The 22,760-nt window shown below is 59.3% G+C and overlaps 1 protein-coding gene across 2 annotated transcripts in view; it reads left to right on the top strand.

Annotated features, from left to right (window-relative positions):
• Positions 1 to 19,658, top strand: part of LOC122172793 (uncharacterized) — a 28,947-nt gene extending 9,289 nt beyond the window's left edge. Inside the window, exons 9-14 of one of the 2 annotated variants that reach the window (XM_065594120.1) lie at positions 941 to 1,294; positions 4,195 to 4,548; positions 11,445 to 11,756; positions 12,048 to 12,401; positions 13,214 to 13,556; positions 17,020 to 19,658. In XM_065594120.1, coding sequence (XP_065450192.1) covers positions 941 to 1,294; positions 4,195 to 4,548; positions 11,445 to 11,756; positions 12,048 to 12,401; positions 13,214 to 13,556; positions 17,020 to 17,413 — 2,111 coding nt within the window. In that variant the 3' untranslated portion in view covers positions 17,414 to 19,658. The remainder of the gene's footprint in view (positions 1 to 940; positions 1,295 to 4,194; positions 4,549 to 11,444; positions 11,757 to 12,047; positions 12,402 to 13,213; positions 13,557 to 17,019) is intronic. The other variant, XM_065594121.1, reaches the window with a different exon arrangement.
• The last annotated feature ends 3,102 nt before the right edge of the window (positions 19,659 to 22,760 follow it).

Below are 22,760 nucleotides of genomic sequence, written 5' to 3'. Positions count from 1 at the left end.
TCTGGAACTGCTCCCCACAAAGCCAGTCAGGACTCTGGGGAGCCTCCTCTCCCTCGGAGCAGACTGTCTTCAGGGCAAGGAGCTCACACGGCTTCACCTCCTGGGTCTGACCTTGGAGCATTCAGCATCTGCCCCTCCGTGCGCTTCCCACAGCGAGTCCGCCCCGGTGGGGTCCTGGGGAAGCCAGAGGGTCCTGCACCCCACTTTGCAGTCAGATGTGACTCTCGGCCAGCCAGTAAAACAGGTTTATTAGACAACAGGAGCACAGTCTAAAACAGAGCTTGTAGGTACAGCGAACCGGACCCCTCAGTCAGGTCCATCTTCGGGGGCAGTGAGCCAGACACACACGTCTGCCCTCACTCCATGTCCCCAGCCAGCTCCAAACTGAACCCCCCTCCAGCCCCTTCTTCTCGGCTTTGTCTCTTTCCCTGGACAGGAGGTCACCTGATCTCTTTGTTCTCCAAACACCTTTAACTATCCCCTTGCAGGGGGGAAGGGCCCCGGCCATCAGTTGCCAGGAGACAGAGTGCCGGCCATTTATGTGCACTGGCCCTTTGCTCTGCAACAATCTCACCCCCTAGAGACTTAAGAAATGCATAGGGGAAACTGAGGGACCCACACATTATTCAGAGGAAACATTAAGAACAGTCCCACTTTGTCACAGTGACACCTGCAGGCAGTGGGGTTGTGAGCTCAACTGACCCCCACTGTCAGGGCAGTTGTGGCCCCACACCGACTCCTGACCCCTCTCCCGGGTAACCCCAGCACCCCTGAGGTTGTGGGTGTCACAGGAGTCGTTCAGGGCAGCTCTCGCTGCGTGAGGGGAGGGCCTGGCAGAGGCTGCTAGGGACATGGGGCCAGGTCAGATCAGATGGTGACGGGGGCGTGTGTCAGATCTCCAGGTGCTGTAACTATGACGTGCAATTTCCACATGTTCTAGTCCCACAGGCTCCAGTTCTGAGCGAGATCTCCCGGCCACAGGTCCTGATCCCCGGGGAGCCGGTTACACTGAGCTGCCAAATATCCAGGTTCTACCCCAAGGAGCTGAGAGTGACCTGGCACCGACGGGGAAGAGGAGAGTCGGCGTTCAGGCACTTAGACAACCCGAACACCCACAAGATTGTCACCCCAGACCCCACAGCCGCCTCAGACAGGAAATCCTACAGCGTGACGTCCCAACTCCGCTTCACCCCCATGCTGCCCGAGGACGACGGGGCAAAGTACCTGTGTTCTGTGGAACATCAAACCCTAAAGAAGGCTGAAGTAAAATCCACTGGGCCGCTGGAGCTGCGAGGTACGAGTGAGCGGGGCCGGGCAGCGCCGCGCTGACGCTGGGGTTGTTGTGGCTGAGGAGGTCTCTGCTCTCAGGCACTTGGAGCGTCCAGACAAAGCGTTGCTTTGGGCTGAGCCTCCTCCGGCCGGTTCCCAGCGCGTGGGGCGGTTCCTGGATCGTTTGGGGACTGGCCCGTTGGCTGCTTGCAGGTTCCCCCAGTGCTGGGGAAAGAGGGTGTCAGGTCTGGAGAGAATTGATGGGCGGCTGCAGCAGCCTCTCTGTTTAAAACTGGGTTCAGTTTTCTATTTAGGACAGGGCCTCACCCTCATTGTTTCGCAGGAGGAGAACAATGTGTCCTCCCCAAACTCACAGCCCAGGGTCTGAGGGCAAAGGAGAAATTTTCTAGGGAATTTCTACTAAATCTGGGATCTGGTTTGGGAATGGGATCTTTGAGAAGGTTTTACCTAAAGCATCTGACCTTCGTTGACACCTTTTGCCAGTATCAGCTGGGTCTGTCTCCTTCCCACGCTGCCATGACTAAACCCCACTGAAAACTAACGGCAAAGGGACAGGTGAAGACATTTAGCTGTAATTAAGCAAAGTGATTAATGGTGTACCCAGTCTTTGATCTTACGGGCACAACTGGCCCTTGCCCAGGAGAGCTGCTGCTCCCCACACCGCGCCGTGGGACTGACGCCACCTCATGGGGTTGAAGCTACTCAAACCCTCAGTAGAGACGGTCCCTTTTCCACTGGCGAGGCTGCCCACAGTAAAGATGGCTGCTGTCCCCTGTTGTTTCAATGGCACTGAATCGACCGGCTGCTCTTAGGAAAGATGGCCGACCACGTGAAAATGAGGCTGTCCTTACCAAAGGTGGCCACCATCTCTTAGCCGTCCCCTGACGCTCCCACAACACGTTTCCAGGGACGGTGACAGACTCGCACCTCGCAGGGGAGCTCCTGGGGCCTGGAAGGAGTGTGCCCAGCCGCTGGGACGCGCCATGCTCAGCCCGGGTCGTCAGACATGCACTCAAGCTGCTCCAGCTACCGCCTGACAATAGCCGTGTGGGCACAGCGGGAGGGTGGGGGGCCAGGCTAGCGCCGAGTGCGCTCCCAGGGGCCAGGCAGGGCTGTACTCCGGTGACTAGCCTGAGCTCCTGCGGCCACGCGGCTGTTTTTAGCACCAGGCCGTCTGTCTGTCCCCCTGGGAATGACCCCTCCCGGCCGCTGTGTAGACGTGCCCGGCCAGATACGGACACACTGCAAACGGCACCCGCATCTCCCTGCCAATACACCACCAAGCTGTCCCTGTGAGCTCCTGCTCGCCCCCCGCCCCCCCGTACACACAGCTCTCTGGGGTCCTAGCCTGTGCTCAGCTCAACGCGGAGCGCGGGGAGATTGTCAGCACCTTCGGCGGCAGCCCTGCTCTGGTCAGTGGGGCTGGGAGCTTTTCACACCAGGGCCAGAGATTCATTTGTTCTGTTTCATTCTTCCCCAGCGCAAATGGCTGCAGGGCTCCTGCCCAGACGTTACACGAGTCACCTCAGGGGCCAAACCTCACAGGAACTTTAACAAACGTGTAGAATGAAAACCCTTGTGCAGCTGTAAATACAGCGTGTGCAGCATCGCCCACAGCAGCCTGGGGCAGGTGGTAGGGCAGGGATGTTGTCCCTTTATCCCAAGGAGGGAAGGATTCCCCGGGATTTAAGGAGCAGCTGGTGATCCCCTCCTCACCGTGGGTAGCCGAACTACAGTCAGCTGTCAGCAGGTCCCCCTGGGCTCAGCCATTACAAGCACATTACGAGCCCATGGGGATTCCTGGCCCAGTCCTGTTGCTTCCTCGTTCAGGTGCGTGGGATTTAATACTAGAGCCGGGACTTGGGCATCTCGTGTGAGATCAGCCCTGTCTGTCCCCACCCGCCCCCTTTCCCAGTGAGACCTGAGTCAGTTCTCTGGAGAGACATGTTACAGCTTGTCACGGAGTCCCCGGGCGATGCTCTGGAACTGCTCCCCACAAAGCCAGTCAGGACTTTGGGGAGCCTCCTCTCCCTCGGAGCAGACTGTCTCCAGGGCAAGAAGCTCACACGGCTTCACCTCCTGGGTCTCTCCTGGGAGCATTCAGCATATGCCCCTCCATGCGCTTCCCACAGCGAGTCCGCCCAGGCGGGGTCCTGGGGGAGCCAGAGAGTCCTGCACCCCCACTTCGCAGTCAGACGTGACTCTCAGCCAGCCAGTAACACAGAGGTTTATTAGTTGACAAGAACATGGTCTAAACCAGAGCTTGTAGGTACAGAGAACAGGACCTCTCAGCCGGGTCCATTCTGGGGCCCAGCGAGCCAGACACCCACGTCTGCCCTCACTCCCCGTCCCCAGCTAGCTCCAAACTGAAACCCCCTCCAGCCCCTCCTCCTCTGCTTTGTCCCTTTCCCGGGCCAGGAGGTCACCTGATCTCTTTGTTCACCTTTAGCTTTTCCCTTGCAAGGGGGAAGGGCTCTGGCCATTTGTTGCCAGGGAGACAGAGTGTCGGTGATTTATGCACACTGGCCTTTATCCCTCCACCTAGAGACTTAAGAAATGCATAGGGGAAACTGAGGCACCCACACAGTATTCAGAGGAACCATTAAGAACAGTCCCACTTTGTCACAGTAACACCTGCAGGCAGTGGGGTTGTGAGCTCAACTGACCCCCACTGTCAGGGCAGTTGTGGCCCCACACCGACTCCTGACCCCTCTCCCGGGTAACCCAAGCACCTCTGAGGTTGTGGGTGTTACAGGAGTCGTTCAGGGGAGCTCTCCCTGGGTGAGGGGAGGGCCTGGCAGAGGCTGCTGGGGACATGGGGCCAGGTCAGATCAGATGGTGACGGGGGCGTGTGTCAGATCTCCAGGTGCTGTAACTATGACGTGCAATTTCCACATGTTCTAGTCCCACAGGCTCCAGTTCTGGGCGAGATCTCCCGGCCACAGGTCCTGATCCCCGGGGAGCCGGTTACACTGAGCTGCCAAATATCCAGGTTCTACCCCAAGGAGCTGAGAGTGACCTGGCACCGACGGGGAAGAGGAGAGTCGGCGTTCAGGCACTTAGACAACCCGAACACCCACAAGATTGTCACCCCAGACCCCACAGCCGCCTCAGACAGGAAATCCTACAGCGTGACGTCCCAACTCCGCTTCACCCCCATGCTGCCCGAGGACGACGGGGCAAAGTACCTGTGTTCTGTGGAACATCAAACCCTAAAGAAGGCTGAAGTAAAATCCACTGGGCCGCTGGAGCTGCGAGGTACGAGTGAGCGGGGCCGGGCAGCGCCGCGCTGACGCTGGGGTTGTTGTGGCTGAGGAGGTCTCTGTTCTCAGGCACTTGGAGCGTCCAGACAAAGCATCGCTTTGGGCTGAGCCTCCTCTGGCCGGTTCCCAGCGCGTGGGACGGTTCCTGGAACGTTTGGGGACTGGCCCGTTGGCTGCTTGCAGGTCCTCCCAGTGCTGGGGAAAGAGGGTGTCAGGTCTGGAGAGAATTGATGGGCGGCTGCAGCAGCCTCTCTGTTTAAAACTGGGTTCAGTTTTCTATTTAGGACAGGGCCTCACCCTCATTGTTTCGCAGGAGGAGAACAATGTGTCCTCCCCAAACTCACAGCCCAGGGTCTGAGGGCAAAGGAGAAATTTTCTAGGGAATTTCTACTAAATCTGGGATCTGGTTTGGGAATGGGATCTTTGAGAAGGTTTTACCTAAAGCATCTGACCTTCGTTGACACCTTTTGCCAGTATCAGCTGGGTCTGTCTCCTTCCCACGCTGCCATGACTAAACCCCACTGAAAACTAACGGCAAAGGGACAGGTGAAGACATTTAGCTGTAATTAAGCAAAGTGATTAATGGTGTACCCAGTCTTTGATCTTACGGGCACAACTGGCCCTTGCCCAGGAGAGCTGCTGCTCCCCACACCGCGCCGTGGGACTGACGCCACCTCATGGGGTTGAAGCTACTCAAACCCTCAGCAGAGACGGTCCCTTTTCCACTGGCGAGGCCGCCCACAGTAAAGATGGCTGCTGTCCCCTGTTGTTTCAATGGCACTGAATCGACCGGCTGCTCTTAGGAAAGATGGCCGACCACGTGAAAATGAGGCTGCCCTTACCAAAGGTGGCCACCATCTCTTAGCCGTCCCCTGACGCTCCCACAACACGTTTCCAGGGACGGTGACAGACTCGCACCTCGCAGGGGAGCTCCTGGGGCTTGGAAGGGGTGTGCCCAGCCGCTGGGACGCGCCATGCTCAGCCCGGGTCGACAGACACGCACTCAAGCTGCTCCAGCTACCGCCTGACAATAGCCGTGTGGGCACAGCGGCGGGTGGGGGGCCAGGCTAGCGCCGAGTGCGCCCCCAGGGGCCAGGCAGGGCTGTACTCCGGTGACTAGCCTGAGCTCCTGCGGCCACGTGGCTGTTTTTAGCACCAGGCCGTCTGTCTGTCCCCCTGGGAATGACCCCTCCTGGCTGCTGTGTAGACGTGCCCGGCCAGATACGGACACACTGCAAACGGCACCCGCATCTCCCTGCCAATACACCACCAAGCTGTCCCTGCGCCCGCCCCGTACACACAGCTCTCTGGGTTCCTAGTCTGTGCTCAGCTCAACGCGGAGCGCGGGGAGATTGTCAGCACCTTCGGCGCCAGCCCTGCTCCGGTCAGTGGGGCTGGGAGCTTTTCACACCAGGGCCAGAGATTCGTTTGTTCTGTTTCATTCTTCCCCAGCGCAAATGGCTGCAGGGATCCTGCCCAGACGTTACACGAGTCACCTCGGGGGCCAAACCTCACAGGAACTTTAACAAAAAGAAGAACAGGAGTACTTGTGGCACCTTAGAGACTAACAAATTTATTAGAGCATAAGCTTTCGTGGACTACAGCCCACTTCTTCGGGCTGTAGTCCACGAAAGCTTATGCTCTAATAAATTTGTTAGTCTCTAAGGTGCCACAAGTACTCCTGTTCTTCTTTTTGCGGATACAGACTAACACGGCTGTTACTCAGGAACTTTAACAAACGTGTAGAATGAAAACCCTTGTGCAGCTGTAAATACAGCGTGTGCAGCATCGCCCACAGCAGCCTGGGGCAGGTGGTAGGGCAGGGATGTTGCCCCTTTATCCCAAGGAGGGAAGGATTCCCCGGGATTTAAGGAGCAGCTGGTGATCCCCTCCTCACCGTGGGTAGCCGAACTACAGTCAGCTGTCAGCAGGTCCCCCTGGGCTCAGCCATTACAAGCACATTACGAGCCCATGGGGATTCCTGGCCCAGTCCTGTTGCTTCCTCGTTCAGGTGCGTAGGATTTAATACTAGAGCCGGGACTTGGGCATCTCGTGTGAGATCAGCCCTGTCTGTCCCCATCCGCCACCTTTCCCAGTGAGACCTGAGTCAGTTCTCTGGAGAGACATGTTACAGCTTGTCACAGAGTCCCCGGGCGATGCTCTGGAACTGCTCCCCACAAAGCCAGTCAGGACTCTGGGGAAGTCTCCTCTCTGGGAGCAGACTGTCTCCAGGGCAAGAAGCTCACACGGCTTCACCTCCTGGGTCTGACCTTGGAGCATTCAGCATCTTCTGCCCCTCCGTGCGCTTCCCACAGCGAGTCCGCCCAGGTGTGTGTGACGAACTGGGACTGTTCTTGCTGGGGTGTGGGAATGCTGACAGGGGAGTGTGACTAGGATGGTCTGCATCGGAGGATGGGAGTCGGCCCGAGGGAACATACCTGAGCTTGTAACATGAGAACCCAGGAGGGGGTTGGAGGTCAGGTGACTCCGGGGCCCGGGAAACTGAACAAAGGCTGTGGGAGGGGTGGCTGAAAGGAGAGTGCTGGAAGCAGGCTGGAGAGATGGCTGGGAGGCAGAGATGGCTCTGACCCCCCAAGGGGGGTGGGCTGGCATGCCCTGGGACCCCAAGCTGGACCTAACTGAGGGGGGCCCTGTTGTCTGTGCCTGCAAGACCTGTCTTGGACTGTATTCCTGTCATCCAAATAAACCTTCTGCTTTACTGGCTGGCTGAGAGTCATGGTGAATCGCAGGAAGCCGGGGGTGCAGGGCCCTGAGTCCCCCAATACTCCGTGACAACTGGTGGCAGCGGCGGGATCTACTGCACCCCGTGGATGGCGCTTCCTGCAGTAAGTGACTGGGGAGCAGTAAAACGAAGGGGGATTGACGGGGACCAGGCCGGCTGAAGAGTGGGAGAGAGACGGTTATTACCCCTGGGAGTGTGTGACCAGCGAGAAGGACTTTTGCAGTAACAGGGTCCCCCGGGGGGATCGCAGCGAGTGGTCCCAGGGGCGGAGGAGTCTGCAGCTCGACCCTGGCAGAGAGGCGGTGACCTCGAGAAGGGCTGGCACACTAGGGGTCCCCCTGGGAACTGTGGGGAGCTGTGAGCACACAGGCCGGTGAGTGGCCAGCAGGAAGATGTATGCCAAGCGGCTTAAGAGCGACCTGGTGGAGCTGTGCAAGCAGAGGGGGCTGCGCATTGGGAGGCTCACCAAAGAACAGCTCATTGCCCAGCTGGAGGCGGAAGATCGCGCGAATGAACTGATCCCTGTGTCTCAGGGAAGCAGCCTGGCAAATGCAGCGCAGGCACCAGTGTCTGTCCCAGCTGGGAGTGGTCAGCCGGCTGCTGAGGGCTTCCCGAGACCCCTCCTTCCTATGCCTAGGGGAAGGGTGGGGAGGAGCCCAGCAAATACCGAAGGCGCTGTGACCCCCCCGGCCAGCAGGGGATCCCCCCGGCGAAGCCCGCCGGCCAGCAGAGGATCCTCCCGGCGACGTTCGGCCTCCGTGGAGCGGAATTGGCTGGAATGGGAGAAAGTGCTAAAACTGAGAGAGCTGGAGGATCGTGAACGACAGAGACAGCATGAACGGGAGGAGAATGAGAGACAGAGACAGCATGAAGAGAGACAGAGACAGGAGAATGAGAGACAGCGTCAGCATGACCTGGAACTGGCGAGATTGAAGGGCAGCGAACCCCCGGCTGCGGTGAGTGAGGGGGGACCCAGGACTGCACGGAGCTTTGATAAGTGCATCATGGCCCCATACAAGGAGGGGGAGGACATGGATGACTTCCTGGAGGCCTTTGAGACGGCCTGCGAGCTGCACCGGGTTGATCCCGCGGACAGACTCCGGGTCCTTACCCCCTTACTGGACCCCAAAGCCGTGGCATTGTACCGCCAACTGGGAGAGGCAGAGAAAGGGGACTACGAACTATTCAAAAAGGCCCTGCTACGTGAGTTTGGGCTGACTCCTGAGATGTACCGGGAAAGGTTCCGGAGTCAAGATAAAACCCCTGAGATCTCATATCTGCAACTAGTCATCCGCATGGAAAGATACGCCAGCAAGTGGGCTGGTGGGGCCCAGACGAAGGAGGACCTGATTAAACTGCTGGTACTGGAGCAACTGTATGAGCGGTGCCCATCCGACCTGAGGCTGTGGTTGGTGGACAGAAAGCCAGAGAACCCGCGACACGCCGGGCAGCTGGCTGATGAGTTTGTAAAGAGCCGGTCAGGGGGTGGCAGGGAGGAGCCCCAAAGGAACAGGCCCGCCGCGATGCAGAGAGAGAGTCACCCTGGGACCCCCCAAAGGGGGAATATGGGGAATCCCCTCCCACGGGGAATGCCCAGCGTCAGGGACAACCGACCGGCTCGAGGGGACCCACAGGACATGAGCTGCTATTACTGCGGCCGAAGAGGCCACGTTCGGGCCCAGTGCCCCAAGCTCAAGGACAGACTGAGCAGACCGAACCCGCATAGGGTTAACTTGGTAGAGGCCCAGACGGACGAGGGGCAGGCTTCTCACGCAAGAGGGGCTGGCAGCTTATCAACTGCTCAAGAGAGAGAAGGGCCCCAGGCCAGCTCCTCTAGGGGGCTGGATGCCCCAGACTCAGGGTTTTTGGTTTATACGGTGGGCGCGGGGCTGTCCCTCCGGAGAGAGTACCTTGTTCCCCTGGAGGTGGATGGGAGGAAGGTCAATGGATACTGGGATACGGGCGCAGAGGTGACGCTGGCCCGGCCCGAGGTGGTGGCCCCAGATCAGGTGGTGCCCAACTCCTACCTGACCCTAACGGGGGTGGGCGGAACACCAGTCAAAGTGCCCGTGGCAAGGGTACACCTGAAGTGGGGGGCCAAGGAGGGCCCCAAGGATTTGGGGGTACACCCGTATTTGCCCACTGAGGTATTGATGGGGGGGACCTGGAGAACTGGCCAAGCAACCCCCAAAAGGCACTGGTTGTGACCCGCAGTCAGAGCCGGCGAGGGGCACTGCGCCCTGGTCTTGGGGGGGGTGCCTTGCCTGAGGCGCAGGACCCTAACCTGGTGGGGAGGGAACGCCCAGGGACACGGCTCAGGGAGGCTGCAGCTTCAGACCCAGCGGGCGAGAAAGAGCAGGTGGCCATCCCTGTCCCAGCTGCGGAGTTCCAGGCCGAGTTGCAGAGAGATCCCTCCTTGCGGAAGATAAGGGACCTGGCCGACCTCAATGCGGTACAGACCATGGGACGAGGTGGCCGGAAAAGGTTCCTGTGGGAGAAGGGGTTCCTGTACCGAGAATGGGCTCCCCCAGGGAAAATGGAGTCAGGGGGGATCAGGAGGCAGCTGGTGGTACCCCAGAAGTATCGCCGCCAGCTGCTGTGCCGGGCCCATGACATTCCCCTCTCAGGGCACCAGGGAACCTGGCGTACCCAGCAGAGGCTGCTACGGAGCTTTTACTGGCCTGGGGTCTTTGTTACTGTCCGACAGTACTGCCGATCCTGTGACCCCTGTCAGAGGGGGAGGAAGGCCTGGGACAAGGGGAAAACAGCTTTAGGACCCTTGCCCAGCAATAAGGATCCTTTCCAGAGGGTGGCCAAGGTTAAAAGGGCGGCTCTAAACCAAGAGAGCCCAAAGCACAGACCTCCAGACTGGAGCGCTGGGAGAAGACCACAGCCCAGTTGGAACCCCAGAGGTATGGGGGTGGGAAAAGGGCACAGGCCGCATAAACCTTCCCACATGTGAACTGCGAGTGCCATCCAGCACCCCGACCTAAGGGGGGGGCGTGAAACTGAAGGGGCCTGGTGTAATTCCCACCAAGGAACTGGAGGGATGCGGGGGCATCCATGGGAACGGGGGTAGGTTCGAACTTCCCCAGGTCACTGGCTAAAGTGACCCTGCTCAGTTCGGTCTCGAAGGGGGGAGAGATGTGACGAACTGGGACTGTTCTTGCTGGGGTGTGGGAATGCTGACAGGGGAGTGTGACTAGGATGGTCTGCATCGGAGGATGGGAGTCGGCCCGAGGGAACATACCTGAGCTTGTAACATGAGAACCCAGGAGGGGGTTGGAGGTCAGGTGACTCCGGGGCCCGGGAAACTGAACAAAGGCTGTGGGAGGGGTGGCTGAAAGGAGAGTGCTGGAAGCAGGCTGGAGAGATGGCTGGGAGGCAGAGATGGCTCTGACCCCCCAAGGGGGGTGGGCTGGGATGCCCTGGGACCCCAAGCTGGACCTAACTGAGGGGGGGTCCTGTTGTCTGTGCCTGCAAGACCTGTCTTGGACTGTATTCCTGTCACCCAAATAAACCTTCTGCTTTACTGGCTGGCTGAGAGTCATGGTGAATCGCAGGAAGCCGGGGGTGCAGGGCCCTGAGTCCCCCAATACTCCGTGACAGTGGGGTCCTGGGGGAGCCAGAGAGTCCTGCACCCCCACTTCGCAGTCAGACGTGACTCTCAGCCAGCCAGTAACACAGAGGTTTATTAGTTGACAAGAACATGGTCTAAACCAGAGCTTGTAGGTACAGAGAACAGGACCTCTCAGCCGGGTCCATTCTGGGGCCCAGCGAGCCAGACACCCACGTCTGCCCTCACTCCCCGTCCCCAGCTAGCTCCAAACTGAAACCCCCTCCAGCCCCTCCTCCTCTGCTTTGTCCCTTTCCCGGGCCAGGAGGTCACCTGATCTCTTTGTTCACCTTTAGCTATTTCCTTGCAGGGGGTGGGAAGGGCCCTGGCCATTAGTTGCCAGGGAGACAGAGTGTCGGTGATTTATGCACACTGGCCTTTATCCCTCCACCTAGAGACTTAAGAAATGCATAGGGGAAACTGAGGCACCCACACAGTATTCAGAGGAACCATTAAGAACAGTCCCACTTTGTCACACAGCTCTCCCCTTTACTAGCCCCTGCTCTCACTGACACTCCTGCTGTCCCGCCAGCCCTGCCGCAGGTGTCCGGGATCCAGGTGTTATCGCACTGGGAGCCCCGGGATCAGGTGCCGTTTGCCGTCCAGATCCAGAACTTTTACCCTGGGAGGATTCACCAGATCCAGTGGAGCTGGGACGGGGCAGAGAGATGGAGAGACGAGACCCCAGAAATCAACCAGAACCCGGATCTCACGTTCAGTGCTACCAGCGTCTGGAGAATCCCCAGCCGGGGACTGAACCGTCCGGAGCTCAGAGTCCGAGTGTCCATTCAGCAAAGCCCCTGGGAGACTCCAATCAAGAGAGAGATCAGAGCTGGGGATACAGGTGAGGGGGGCTCCCTGGGGTCACATGGGGAATGAGCAGGAATCGCTGCCCCCGCGGCGTCCCTGAGGGGTGAAGGAGCTTTGGGAGCTAATATTTCTCGTCCCCCTTTCTGGCTGGAGACGCCAATGGGACGGGGTGTAGCAGTGTCACACACGGGGGTGATTTTATGGGGTAACAGCCCCACTGAGGTGTCAGATCTCTCCTGTCTGAAGTGAGGGGGGAGCAGACCCCACCAGGCCCCGTCTCCCCCTTGCGGGGCCTGTAACTGTCTCTGGATGTTTCATTCCCCAGGTCTCCTGCGGCCCCCAGAGGTGTCGGAAATCTCCCAACCCCAGTCAGTGACGGCGGGGGAGGAAATCACCCTGAGCTGCCGCATGACGGGGCATTTCCCCGGGGCGCTGAGTGTGACCTGGCTCAGGAGGGGCCGGGGGGCCAGGGCTGCTGTTCCCCTGCAGGGCTCTGCCGAGTACAGAATCGAGCCCGGAGCTCCCCGCACACAGGACGGGAAAAGCTTCCAGCAGGAGACGAGACTCAGCTTCACCCCCTCGGTGCAGAGAGACCAGGGGGCTGAGTACGTCTGCCGGGTCGGACACGTCGCCCTAGGGACCACCCTGGAGAGACACAGCCGGGAGCTGCGCGTGGAAGGTCAGTTTCCAAGGCCCCTTTTCCAAACAGCTCAGCTCCCGTTTAGGCACCAGAGTCAGTGGCGAGATTCACAGGAGAGCTCGGCGTGTTTGTACCGAGCGCTGGGGAACTTGACCCTGGGCTCCTCTGACCCTCTGGTGCCACATCTGAGCTCGCTGGTGACTGGAGCAGTCTGGCTCGTTTGTGTGTGCAGGGAAGTGGGTTGCGTAACGCCTGCAGGCAGTGGGGTTGTGACCTCAACACACTGACTGACCCCACTGGCAGGGCAGTTGTAACCCCACCAGGGGTGAAAGTAACTTATAGGACTTACTGGTACTGCTGGAGTCCTGGGGGGGCGTGGCCTCATCCGGAAGAGGCGGGGCCTCTCAAGATTTAAAGGCCCTGGGGCATCGGCTATGGCTGGGAGCCCCAGGGCCTTTAAATCAACCCAGGACTCCCAGGTGCAGAGGTGGCTGGGAGCCCCCGGGGCTCCATGGCAAATTAAAGGGCCTGAAGCTCCCGTGGCTGTGGGGGAGCCCCGAGCCCTGCCAGACTGGGGCTGAGATTTAAAGGGCCCAGAGCTCCCGCTGCGGCAGGGAGCTCCGAGCCCTTTAAATCCCGGCCCCAGCCCAGGCGCCGGAGCTGCGGGCGGGATTTAAAGGGCTCTGGCCTCCCCACAGCGGCAGGGAGCTCTCGCTGGGTGAGGGGAGGGCCTGGCAGAGGCTGCTGGGGACACGGGGCCAGGTCAGACCAGATGGTGACGGGGCGGCATGTGTCAGATCTCCAGGTGCTGTAACTATGACGTGCAATTTCCACATGTTCTATTCCCACAGGCTCCAGTTCTCGGCGAGATCTCCCGGCCACAGGTCCTGGCCCCTGGGAAGAAGGTTACGCTGAGCTGCCAAATATCTGGGTTCTACCCCAAGGAGCTGAGCGTGACCTGGCTCAGGAGGGGCCGGGAGGCCGGGGCTGCTGTTCCCCTGCAGGGCTCTGCCGAGTACAGAATCGAGCCCGGAGCTCCCCGCACACAGGACGGGAAAATCTTCCAGCAGGAGACGAGACTCAGCTTCACCCCCTCGGTGCGGAGAGACCAGGGGGCCGAGTATGTCTGCCGGGTGGGACACGTCGCCCTACAGACCCCCCTGGAGAGACGCAGCCGGGAGCTGCAGGTGACAGGTCAGTGTCTCTGTCTGAAATCTCTGGTCACTGGAGCGTCTCGTCCATTCCGGGAGTGAAGGAAAACGGCCGAACACAGCCCGTGAAATCGGAGCCATTCTGGCCCCATCAGCCCCTCACTGACCCCCACGTGTCCCCCACGCTGGAGCCCCAGTGAGTGCAGGGGCTGGGTGCTCAGTCCCTCACCCTTGGGGACGGTGCAGTCCCTCCCCTCTCCCTGCCAGCCAGGGCCATGTGCCATTGGGGGGCAGCCCCACCTCCCCCCACTCCCTTTGGGGGGCTGCAGCCCCACGCTCCTGTGAGTGAAGGGGCTGCAGCTGTCTCCGGGGCTCTCATTGTGGTGGGGGATGGGCAGAGTGGGGGGTGCAGCTCCTTGTTCCCTCCCCCTGCTCCCCACTTCTGGGTCAGGCCTCGCACAGCCCTGAGTCTCCCAGTGGGAACAAGCCCACGTCTGGCTCTGTTGTACTTGAAGTACTGCACAGGATCTTTTCAGGGGGAATAAGGCAAAACGCCACATTTATTAGTAATACATGTATTCATTAACACTGTATTATATGCATATAATATATTACACTTACACTCACACACACACACAAACACACTCCGTCTTGTTGTTACCAATTAGTTGCTCCCCTTAACTTCACTGGCCAGGTGAGTTAGATGGGGGAGGGGGTGGAGCCGGGCTTCTGCCGATCCGGATCGATGCTCCCATGTTGACAAGACGAGACCCGGGGTCCTCTGCAAGACACCTCACTTTTATAGCAGGTTTCCTCTTATGCAAATCTAGACCAGATTCAAACTCTGTGTCTGTGTCTATTGGTCCTTTGTGCTGCTTTCTTTTGAGTGTTGTCCCAATGCTGCAAAAAGGGTGTTTCCAAAAGAAGGTGCTTGCTTCTAACCCCCGAGGACGTCAGTATGTCTGCTTGTCTTTAATGAGCCCACTTGACACGCTTTATTGTCCTTGGGTTTGGCTCCCAGCCCCTCTCCAACAGTTGAGGCTGTCTGGAGGTGCTGCCTTCCATGCCTTGCTCATTCACACCTCATTCATTCAATAGGGCAATTGATTAAGAGTGGGGGGGGAGAGTTCTTGTTTTACTGCTAGCAAAAAGAAATTTTTCTTCTATCTTATTTTATTCTTAGGGGCTATAATATTATACCAAGGGCAATGCAAAGTTTCTAAATGAGGCTTTGATACAAAGTCCCATGAAAACAGAGGTCACACGTGGGTAGACCCACCACAAGGTTATATGAAGAGGCACAATGTAGAGTCATGTGAAAATTATCAGAGATTTATCTACAGCTCCCCTCCCCTCTGGGGCAGTGGGGAGTCGCCCCAGCTCTGAGGGCATCTGTCACGGAGTCCCTGGGCGATGCTCTGGAACTGCTCCCCACAAAGCCAGTCAGGACTCTGGGGAGCCTCCTCTCCCTCGGAGCAGACTGTCTCCAGGACAAGACGCTCACACGGCTTCACCTCCTGGGTCTCTCCTGGGAGCATTCAGCATATGCCCCTCCGTGCGCTTCCCACAGCGAGTCCGCCCCGGTGGGGTCCTGGGGGAGCCAGAGGGTCCTGCACCCCCCACTTCACAGTCAGACGTGACTCTCAGACAGCCAGTAACACAGGGGTTTATTCGATGACAGGAACACGGTCTAAAACAGAGCTTGTGGGTCCAGAGAACCGGACCCCTCGGCCGGGTCCATTATGGGGTTCAGATAGGGTTACCATAAGTCCGGATTTTCCCGGACATGTCCGGCTTTTGGGGGCTCAAATCCCCGTCCGGGGGGAAATCCCCAAAAGCCGGGCATGTCCGGGAAAATCGGGAGGTCAGCCGGGCCGGCGGGGAGCCGGGTCAGCCGGGCTCGCGGGGAGCCGGGCCGGCGGGGAGCTGGGTCAGCTGGGCCCGCGGGGACCCCGGCCGGCGGGGAGCCGGGGCAGCCGGGCCCGCGGGGACCCCGGCCGGCGGGGAGCCGGGGCAGCCGGGCCCGCGGGGAGCCGGGCCCGCGGGGAGCCGGGGCAGCCGGGCCCGCGGGGAGCCGGGCCGGCGGGGAGCCGGGTCAGCCGGGCCCACGGGGACCCCGGCCGGCGGGGAGCCGGGTCAGCCGGGCCCGCGGGGACCCCGGCCGGTGGGGAGCCTGAAGCAGGTAAGGGGGGTGTGGGGGGAGGAGGCGCGGCCCAGGCTGGCCCCCCGGCGTTTCCAGCCTGGGTCAGCTCGGGCCCTGGGGTGCCGGCCCCGGCCGACCACCCCCGGCCCGCCCAGCACTGCCGGCCCCCCGCGGGCCCGGCTGACCCGGCTCCCCGCCGGCCGGGGTCCCCGTGGGGTGCGCCGGGCCGCCGGGGGCCGGCAGTGCTGGGCGGGCCGGGGGTGGTCGGCCGGGGCCGGCACCCCAGGGCCCGAGCTGACCCAGGCTGGAAACGCCGGGGGGCCAGCCTGGGCCGCGCCTCCTCCCCCCACACCCCCCTTACCTGCTTCAGGCTTCCCGCGAATCAAATATTCGCGGGAAGCAGGGGAGGGGGCTGAGACTTTGGGGAGGGGGCGGGGTTGGGCGGGGCTGGGGGCGGGGCCGGGGGCCGTGGAGTGTCCTCCATTTGGAGGCACAAAATATGGTAACCCTAGTTCAGAGGGCCAGACACCCACCTCTGCCCTCACTCCACATTCGCAGCCAGCTCCAACCTGAAACCCCCTCCAGCCCCTCCTCCTCTGGGCTTTGTCTCTTTCCAGGGCCAGGAGGTCACCTGATCTCTTTGTTCACCTTTAGCTATTTCCTTGCAGGGAGGGAAGGGCCCCGGCCATTTGTTGCCAGGGAGACAGAGTGTCAGTGATTTATGCACACTGGCCTTTATCCCTCCACCTAGAGACTTAAGAAATGCATTGGGGAAACTGAGGCACACACACAGTATTCAGAGGAAACATTAAGAACAGCCATTCTATATGCATCCGAAGAAGTGGGCTGTAGTCCACGAAAGCTTATGCTCTAATAAATTTGTTAGTCTCTAAGGTGCCACAAGTACTCCTGTTCTTCTTATTAAGAACAGTCCCACTTCGTCACAGCATCACATAGCCCCACGCTCAGGGCCTGGCGCTCGGCCAGGGGAGGTCAGGCAGGGGGGAGCTCGCTCCAAGCTGGGGAAATAATTCCTGCTGGGACAACGCGCCGGCCCTGGGGATCGGGGCTGAGACGGACGGGGTGTCACAGAACCACATGGAGCCCCCCGGCCTCCGACTGCCCCTGTCACTGACTCTCCTGCTGGGGGGGGGGGGGGGGGTCAGGGCCTCTGGTTAACGACGCCCCCAGAACCTGACACCTGGGTGAGGTCATGGGGAGTTTTCTCCCCGTCTCCAGCAGGGTCTGTTCTGTAGACGGCAGGGTCTGGGCAGCGTGGGGAGTTTAGCTCGCGGGGACTGAGCCTGGTGTATTCACAGGGTCCCAGGCAGGGGCCTCATTCCCGTTCTGTTCCTCCCTCCAGGTGGCCCCTTCCCAACAGAGACAGGGCGGTGCATGAGCCGTCCTGCAGTCGCACCACGGCCAGAGCTGAGGAGAGAGAGACACCTCCCAACAGCTCGGAGGGGAGAGAACAAACTGCCCCACGCACCGCTACTCCCATGGAAAGTTCAGGATTCAGCCTCTGCTGTGGTTCAGTCTCTCCAGCATCCTCCGATGAGCAGCGCCCAGTGAGCCTCCAGCGCCGGCTACGTGTTCTCCCAGGGACCCGCACCGAGCAGGGCTCAGGGGGCAGCCGGGACAGGGAACCTTGTGGGACAAAGGGGCAGGAGTACTGGTTTCCTGGGGCACATACAGAGCCGCTTTTATCCATAATCCCTGCATGCGGCCAGGGGGGCAGAGACACCCCACTGCTCTGAACTGGAAAGACAGCAGAGTCTAAGTCCCTGCAGGCAGGGCTGGCTCCAGGCACCAGCATAACAAGCAGGTGCCTGGGGCGGCCAATGAAGAGGGGGGTGGCACGTCCAGCAGTTCTGCGGCAATTCGGCGGCGGGGCCGTGACTCCCTCTTGCAGCGAAGGACCTGCCGCCGAATTGCCGCCATAGAATGAAGCGGCGGTAGAGCTGCCGCCGATCGCAATCGCGGCTTTTTTTTTTTGCTTCTTGGGGTGGCAAAATCGCTAGGGCCGGCCCTGCTTGCAGGTATCTCAGTCTAGTCTCTGTCTCATCACGTGGTGCCGGAGCACTGTGCCAGATGTGCACAATCTCCCCAGAGCGTCTAACCCCAGCTCCTCACCCCCGTTCCTGGACATGGAGCTATTTCTCCCAGCAGCCTCCCCTGGGCACCGGTTACTCTGCGGGAGCTGGATGCTGGGGTGAGGTCTCTGAGGCGCAGGGATGGGGCATTTCCTCCGGCAGGGGCTGAGCACATGGGTCATTCTGCTCTCCTGTGGCTGGGACCCCACGAAGCAGACTGTCCCCTAGCCAGGCCCATCCAGAGACATTTGGGGCCCTGGTCCCCATCTCCGCCCATTTCACCCCCAGTGCACAGATGTTTTGGGGGGCATCTGAGCTTGACCCGGTACAATTGTCCCCCTTCCTCCCCCTGTCAGCCCCGTCCCCAGCCCCCCCTTGCTGCTGACAGTTCCATGCTCCTGGGCTTTGGCGTGTCCACATGGAGAGTTGTGCCGGTGGGACCCGCGGTGCGAGTTTACACGGACAGCGTTAAACAGGCCCCAACTGAGTGACCCGCCCGGAGCCGCTTACACGGCTGCAGCGTTCTCCTGGAGACCAGCCCTACGTCCTGGGGGGAGAGTCAGTCCCTGCGTCACCAGGGCCCAGCCCATGGGGGGCTGGATCTGAGCCAGTAGTTAATGGGCACCCGTGTGGGTCCCAGAGCACAGGTGCCAGGCACTCTCGCTGGCCGGCGCTGGAGTTCAGTCACAGTCCCCAGGTTGGAGCCAGGCCTGGGGGTCGCACGCAGGGGTCACGGGGCGGTCTGCCTGTGTCAGGCAGGGGCAGCCTCCCACCCAGCCGGGGCAGGTATCCAGTGAGTCGTTCCCCCTGCCTTGAACCCTGAGCTGGGAACTCCCTGAACAGGGGCCAAGAGGCTGCTCCGCATCCCTTCCCAGCAGCCAGTCCCTGCGGGCGGCCGGCCTGTTCCTGTGTCACAACAGGGGTCAGTTCTCTGCACCCCCGAGGGCTGTGATCAGTGAGTTTGCTGGGACTCTGTGCGGGGGCATTGGGGGGGGGTGGGGGGAGAGTCCTTCAAATGGACCCCCCACCCCGCAGGCAGCTCCCAGCCTGGACCCCTCCCCTGTTACCCGCTTTGCCTGCCTGCTGGTGTCTCCGGGGCTCCCCTGGGGAGATGCTCAGCCTGGGCGGGGTAGGGGGAGACCTTCAAGCTCACCGGGGCCTGGCCAGGGCTTTATACCGGGCAATGGCAGCAGAATAAGCTCCGGGCTGTACAGGGAAGTGGTCACTAAACCGGAGACTGTGGAATTTATCCCCTTTGTTTAAGACAGTGTGAAAATGGCCCATCTTAGAGTTCGATTTTGCCCAGCTGGAGGCAGCCGCCTCCCCCCACCCCTGCTCCGCCCAGCCCTCGGCGTGGAGGGATTCCCCTGGACACGTGACACTTGGCTCCCAACAAACAAGAGCAAGATGCTGGGCCACATCCCCAGCAGGTGTCAGTCAGTGTCGCTTTACTGCCCTGTGCTGATTGACAGGCCACTTGTGTACAGCCCCTAGCACCACAGCGTCCCGGGCCATGATAGGCCCCAGGCACCACTGTGATACAAATAATGAGTGGGAGACACAGCCCATCGAGTGACGGTGTGTGAGAGAGGAGCCAGTGACCCCACACATTGCACAGGGGTGTGAGAGAGGAGCCAGTGACCCCACACACTGTACAGGGGTGTGAGAGAGGAGCCAGTGACCCCACACGTTGTACAGGGGTGTGAGAGAGCCAGAGAATCTGGCCCTAAGATTTTACTGAGGAGCCCAAAGACCTAAAGCCGGAATCTGGACGTGCTTCGATGCCAAGCTCCCTGGAGTGTCAGGTCTTGGCCTGTTCCCCACGTCTGTATGGCACCCACCCAGCACAATGGAGCCCGGCACCTGAGTGGGTCTCTGGGTGACACCAATAAATACTAAATACTAATAATACTTCGCCTTGCCCTATTTCTTATTATTTGTGTAATTATTATCTGTACGAAGTCACCAGCTTCATCGACTGTTCTCCCTGTTCAGCCAGAAACACTCCGTGACCCTCATTCCACTTGTAAAACAGCGGCTGTGAAATCCACACTGCGGGTGTGTTCTCCTCGGGGGGTTCTCATGTATGGTTTGTTGTTTCACAGCTCACTGGTGTGTCGTAGCTTAACCATCTCTGCACTGATATAACACGTAGGAGAGATGCGTTGCTTGTCTCATGCTGACACCCTGAATGGTCCCTGCTGGGTTATGGTTGTAAGATGACCCTGCTCGGTCTGGCTTTGGTCTTTAATCCAAACTGGAAGCCGCTGCCCACCCGGGATCCAATGGGGGAAGTGATATGAAATACTGGAAAACCTCCCAAGACCCAGCCCCAGGCCCCTGTGGGAGCCCTGAACAGCCACAGCCCCGAGGAGACAATCAGCAGCTGTGACCAGGTGACAGAAAAGGCTCCTTGTGGCAGAACAGAAATGACACAAATTAGCTCGGGGGCTGTTCATTGAGTGGGGCCCGGCACAACCAGCCAATTGACCAGGACTAGCAGCTCTGGGCCCCAACGGAGCACAGTGCCAGGGAGCACAACCCCCCTAATGCTACACAGCTCCCGGATTTATCTCCTCGAGGCTCAGACAAGGTGAGAAATTCCCAGCGCCACAACCTCTTCCCCCCTCCTCCCCCTGCCACTGGATCTGAAAGGCCAAATCCCGAGAAACCGGAGTCCTTCCCCGGCCCATCACATTTACTATGTGCCCCTCAAGGCCTCTAGGTGTCCGATAACGCCACTTCTCAGCACAGACCACAACGGTCTCCATGGAGAGACATCAGTGTCTGCCTCTGCTCCCCACGCCCATCACCTATAGCCCCACAGAGTGACCCCCTCAGTTCTGGGCATCGCATTTCAAGCAAGATGTGGAGAAATTGGAAAGGGTCCAGAGAAGAGCAACAAGAATCATTAAAGGTCTTGAGAACATGACTTATGAAGGAAGGCTGAAAGAATTGGGTTTGTTTAGTTTGGAAAAGAGAAGACTGAGAGGGGACATGATAGCAGTTTTCAGGTATCTAAAAGGGTGTCATAAGGAGGAGGGAGAAAACTTGTTCACCTTAGCCTCTAAGGATAGAACAAGAAGCGATGGGCTTAAACTGCACCAAGGGAGGTTTAGGTTGGACATTAGGAAAAAGTTCCTAACTGTCAGGGTGGTTAAACACTGGAATAAATTGCCTAGGGAGGTTGTGGAATCTCTGTCTCTGGAGATATTTAAGAGTAGGTTAGATAAATGTCTGTCAGGGATGGTCTAGACAGTATTTGGTCCTGCCATGCGGGCAGGGGACTGGACTTGATGACCTCTCAAGGTCCCTTCCAGTCCTAGAATCTATGAATCACTACACAACTGGGAAGCGTCTGACAGCGGAAGTGGTGCGGGACCCCGCAGCAGGAGCAGAACAGGCGGAACCCAACGCGGAGCAGTGGGCAGCTGAGAACAGCAAGCGCTGCATGTCCTGTGGGGGGACATGGCAAGGGCCAGCAGCCAGCCCATGGTGCCACATGCACTCACCGCAGGAACAGAAACCAGCACGCAGACAGCCCCAGAAAGAGCCCTGTTATGTCCCCGAGTGGGGAGCGCCAGGGACACGCCTAGCTGGGGTCTGTCGGCAGCACCCCGGCTGCACCACGACAAGCAAAGGAAGATGGAGCTTGCTCCAATGCCCCCGCTCAGCCATTCACCTGTCACACTGACAGCGGCGCTGCCTGCCAGGAGTGTGGTTAAATGTTTGACTGCATGTGTGTGTTCTCCTTGTGTGCTGCCCCCGCCCTGCACAGACAGCCGGCGCAGCAGACCTCAAGCGAACCGCCCAAAGACCACAAGATCCGTTAAGGGACGAAGGCACCAGGCCAGGTTTATTGTCAACAAAGCACAGTAATAGCACCTGGCAGACTCTACAAGGATACCAAGATGTATGCCCGTGACAATGGACACAGCTCAGTGAATGGAAGGACTTTCCATTCCCCCCTTGGCTGGACCAAGACACTCTCTTCAAGATACCTCTTTATACCCAATACAAACAAGTTAGTACTGCCTCTGACATAGGTAGTTACTGCCCCCTGACGTGGCTAGTTATTACCCATCACCTTGTACATGTTGGTTTGATCAAAACATCTCTATTACGTACCGTCATCCTGACCTTATCCTTTAGAAGGGGTCAGTGTGTTCCTGTTCTCCTTGGGGAATGTGTCCGAACCATCCTTGCTATCGGGATATGTTGCAGGAGAGCTCTGTGCCTAGCACTTCTCAGGAAAGTGTGTTCTGCGATATCAGCCCTGTTCTTGCCAGATTCTGTGAACTTGCAGGCGGAGCCTGACGTTTGCTCACAGCCGGACTTTTGCTAACTTTCCTTTATATCAGCAAAGCTTGTCCACTGCTTTAGCTCAGGCCTCATACCAGCCTCTGATACAAGGGCTTAGATCTCAGGCTCTCTTCCTACTACAAGGAGCTCTGCAAAACTGCACAGGGGAAATCCCCCAAGAGCTGGACGAGAGCTCCTGGCCGACGTCCTGCAAGGGCTGCCTCAGTGCCATGATTTACATCGGCTCCGAACCGGCTGTCCCAGTGGCAGATCCCCTCGCAGAGCGATTGTCGCAGGCTCGCTGCAGACTCAGGCAGTGTCGGTGCACCAGGTACGTTCTGGCTGCGTGATAAGGTTTCCTACAGCCTTAGGAACTCACAGCATTTGTACTAATGACAGCTCAGACCCTGCAGCCAGTGCTGAAGCCACGAGTGATTCGATAGCAAATCTCCCAGCCACAGACCCTGCAGGGCCCTCGAATACTCACTGCAAATGTCCAAGAGCTGCACGCAGCAGCACGCCTCCAGCCCAGACCGAGACTCGTGCGCACGCTGCCGCCCACCTCACAGCCAAGCAGAAGCAGACGCTATTTCAGGCCCTGGCCGGGGAGGAACTGAAATAGCTGGTTAGAGGCAGCTCTGGGCTGCTCCCGGCTCTGTGGCTGCTTTCAGCCCCCAGCAGAGACAGGCCCAGCCAGACGTTCACCCTG

The sequence above is a fragment of the Chrysemys picta genome, chromosome 4 (assembly GCF_011386835.1).
Source record: "Chrysemys picta bellii isolate R12L10 chromosome 4, ASM1138683v2, whole genome shotgun sequence".
NCBI lineage: Eukaryota > Metazoa > Chordata > Testudines > Emydidae > Chrysemys > Chrysemys picta.
Note: the sequence above shows the minus strand (reverse complement) of the source record. Positions and strands in the feature narration are given on the sequence as shown.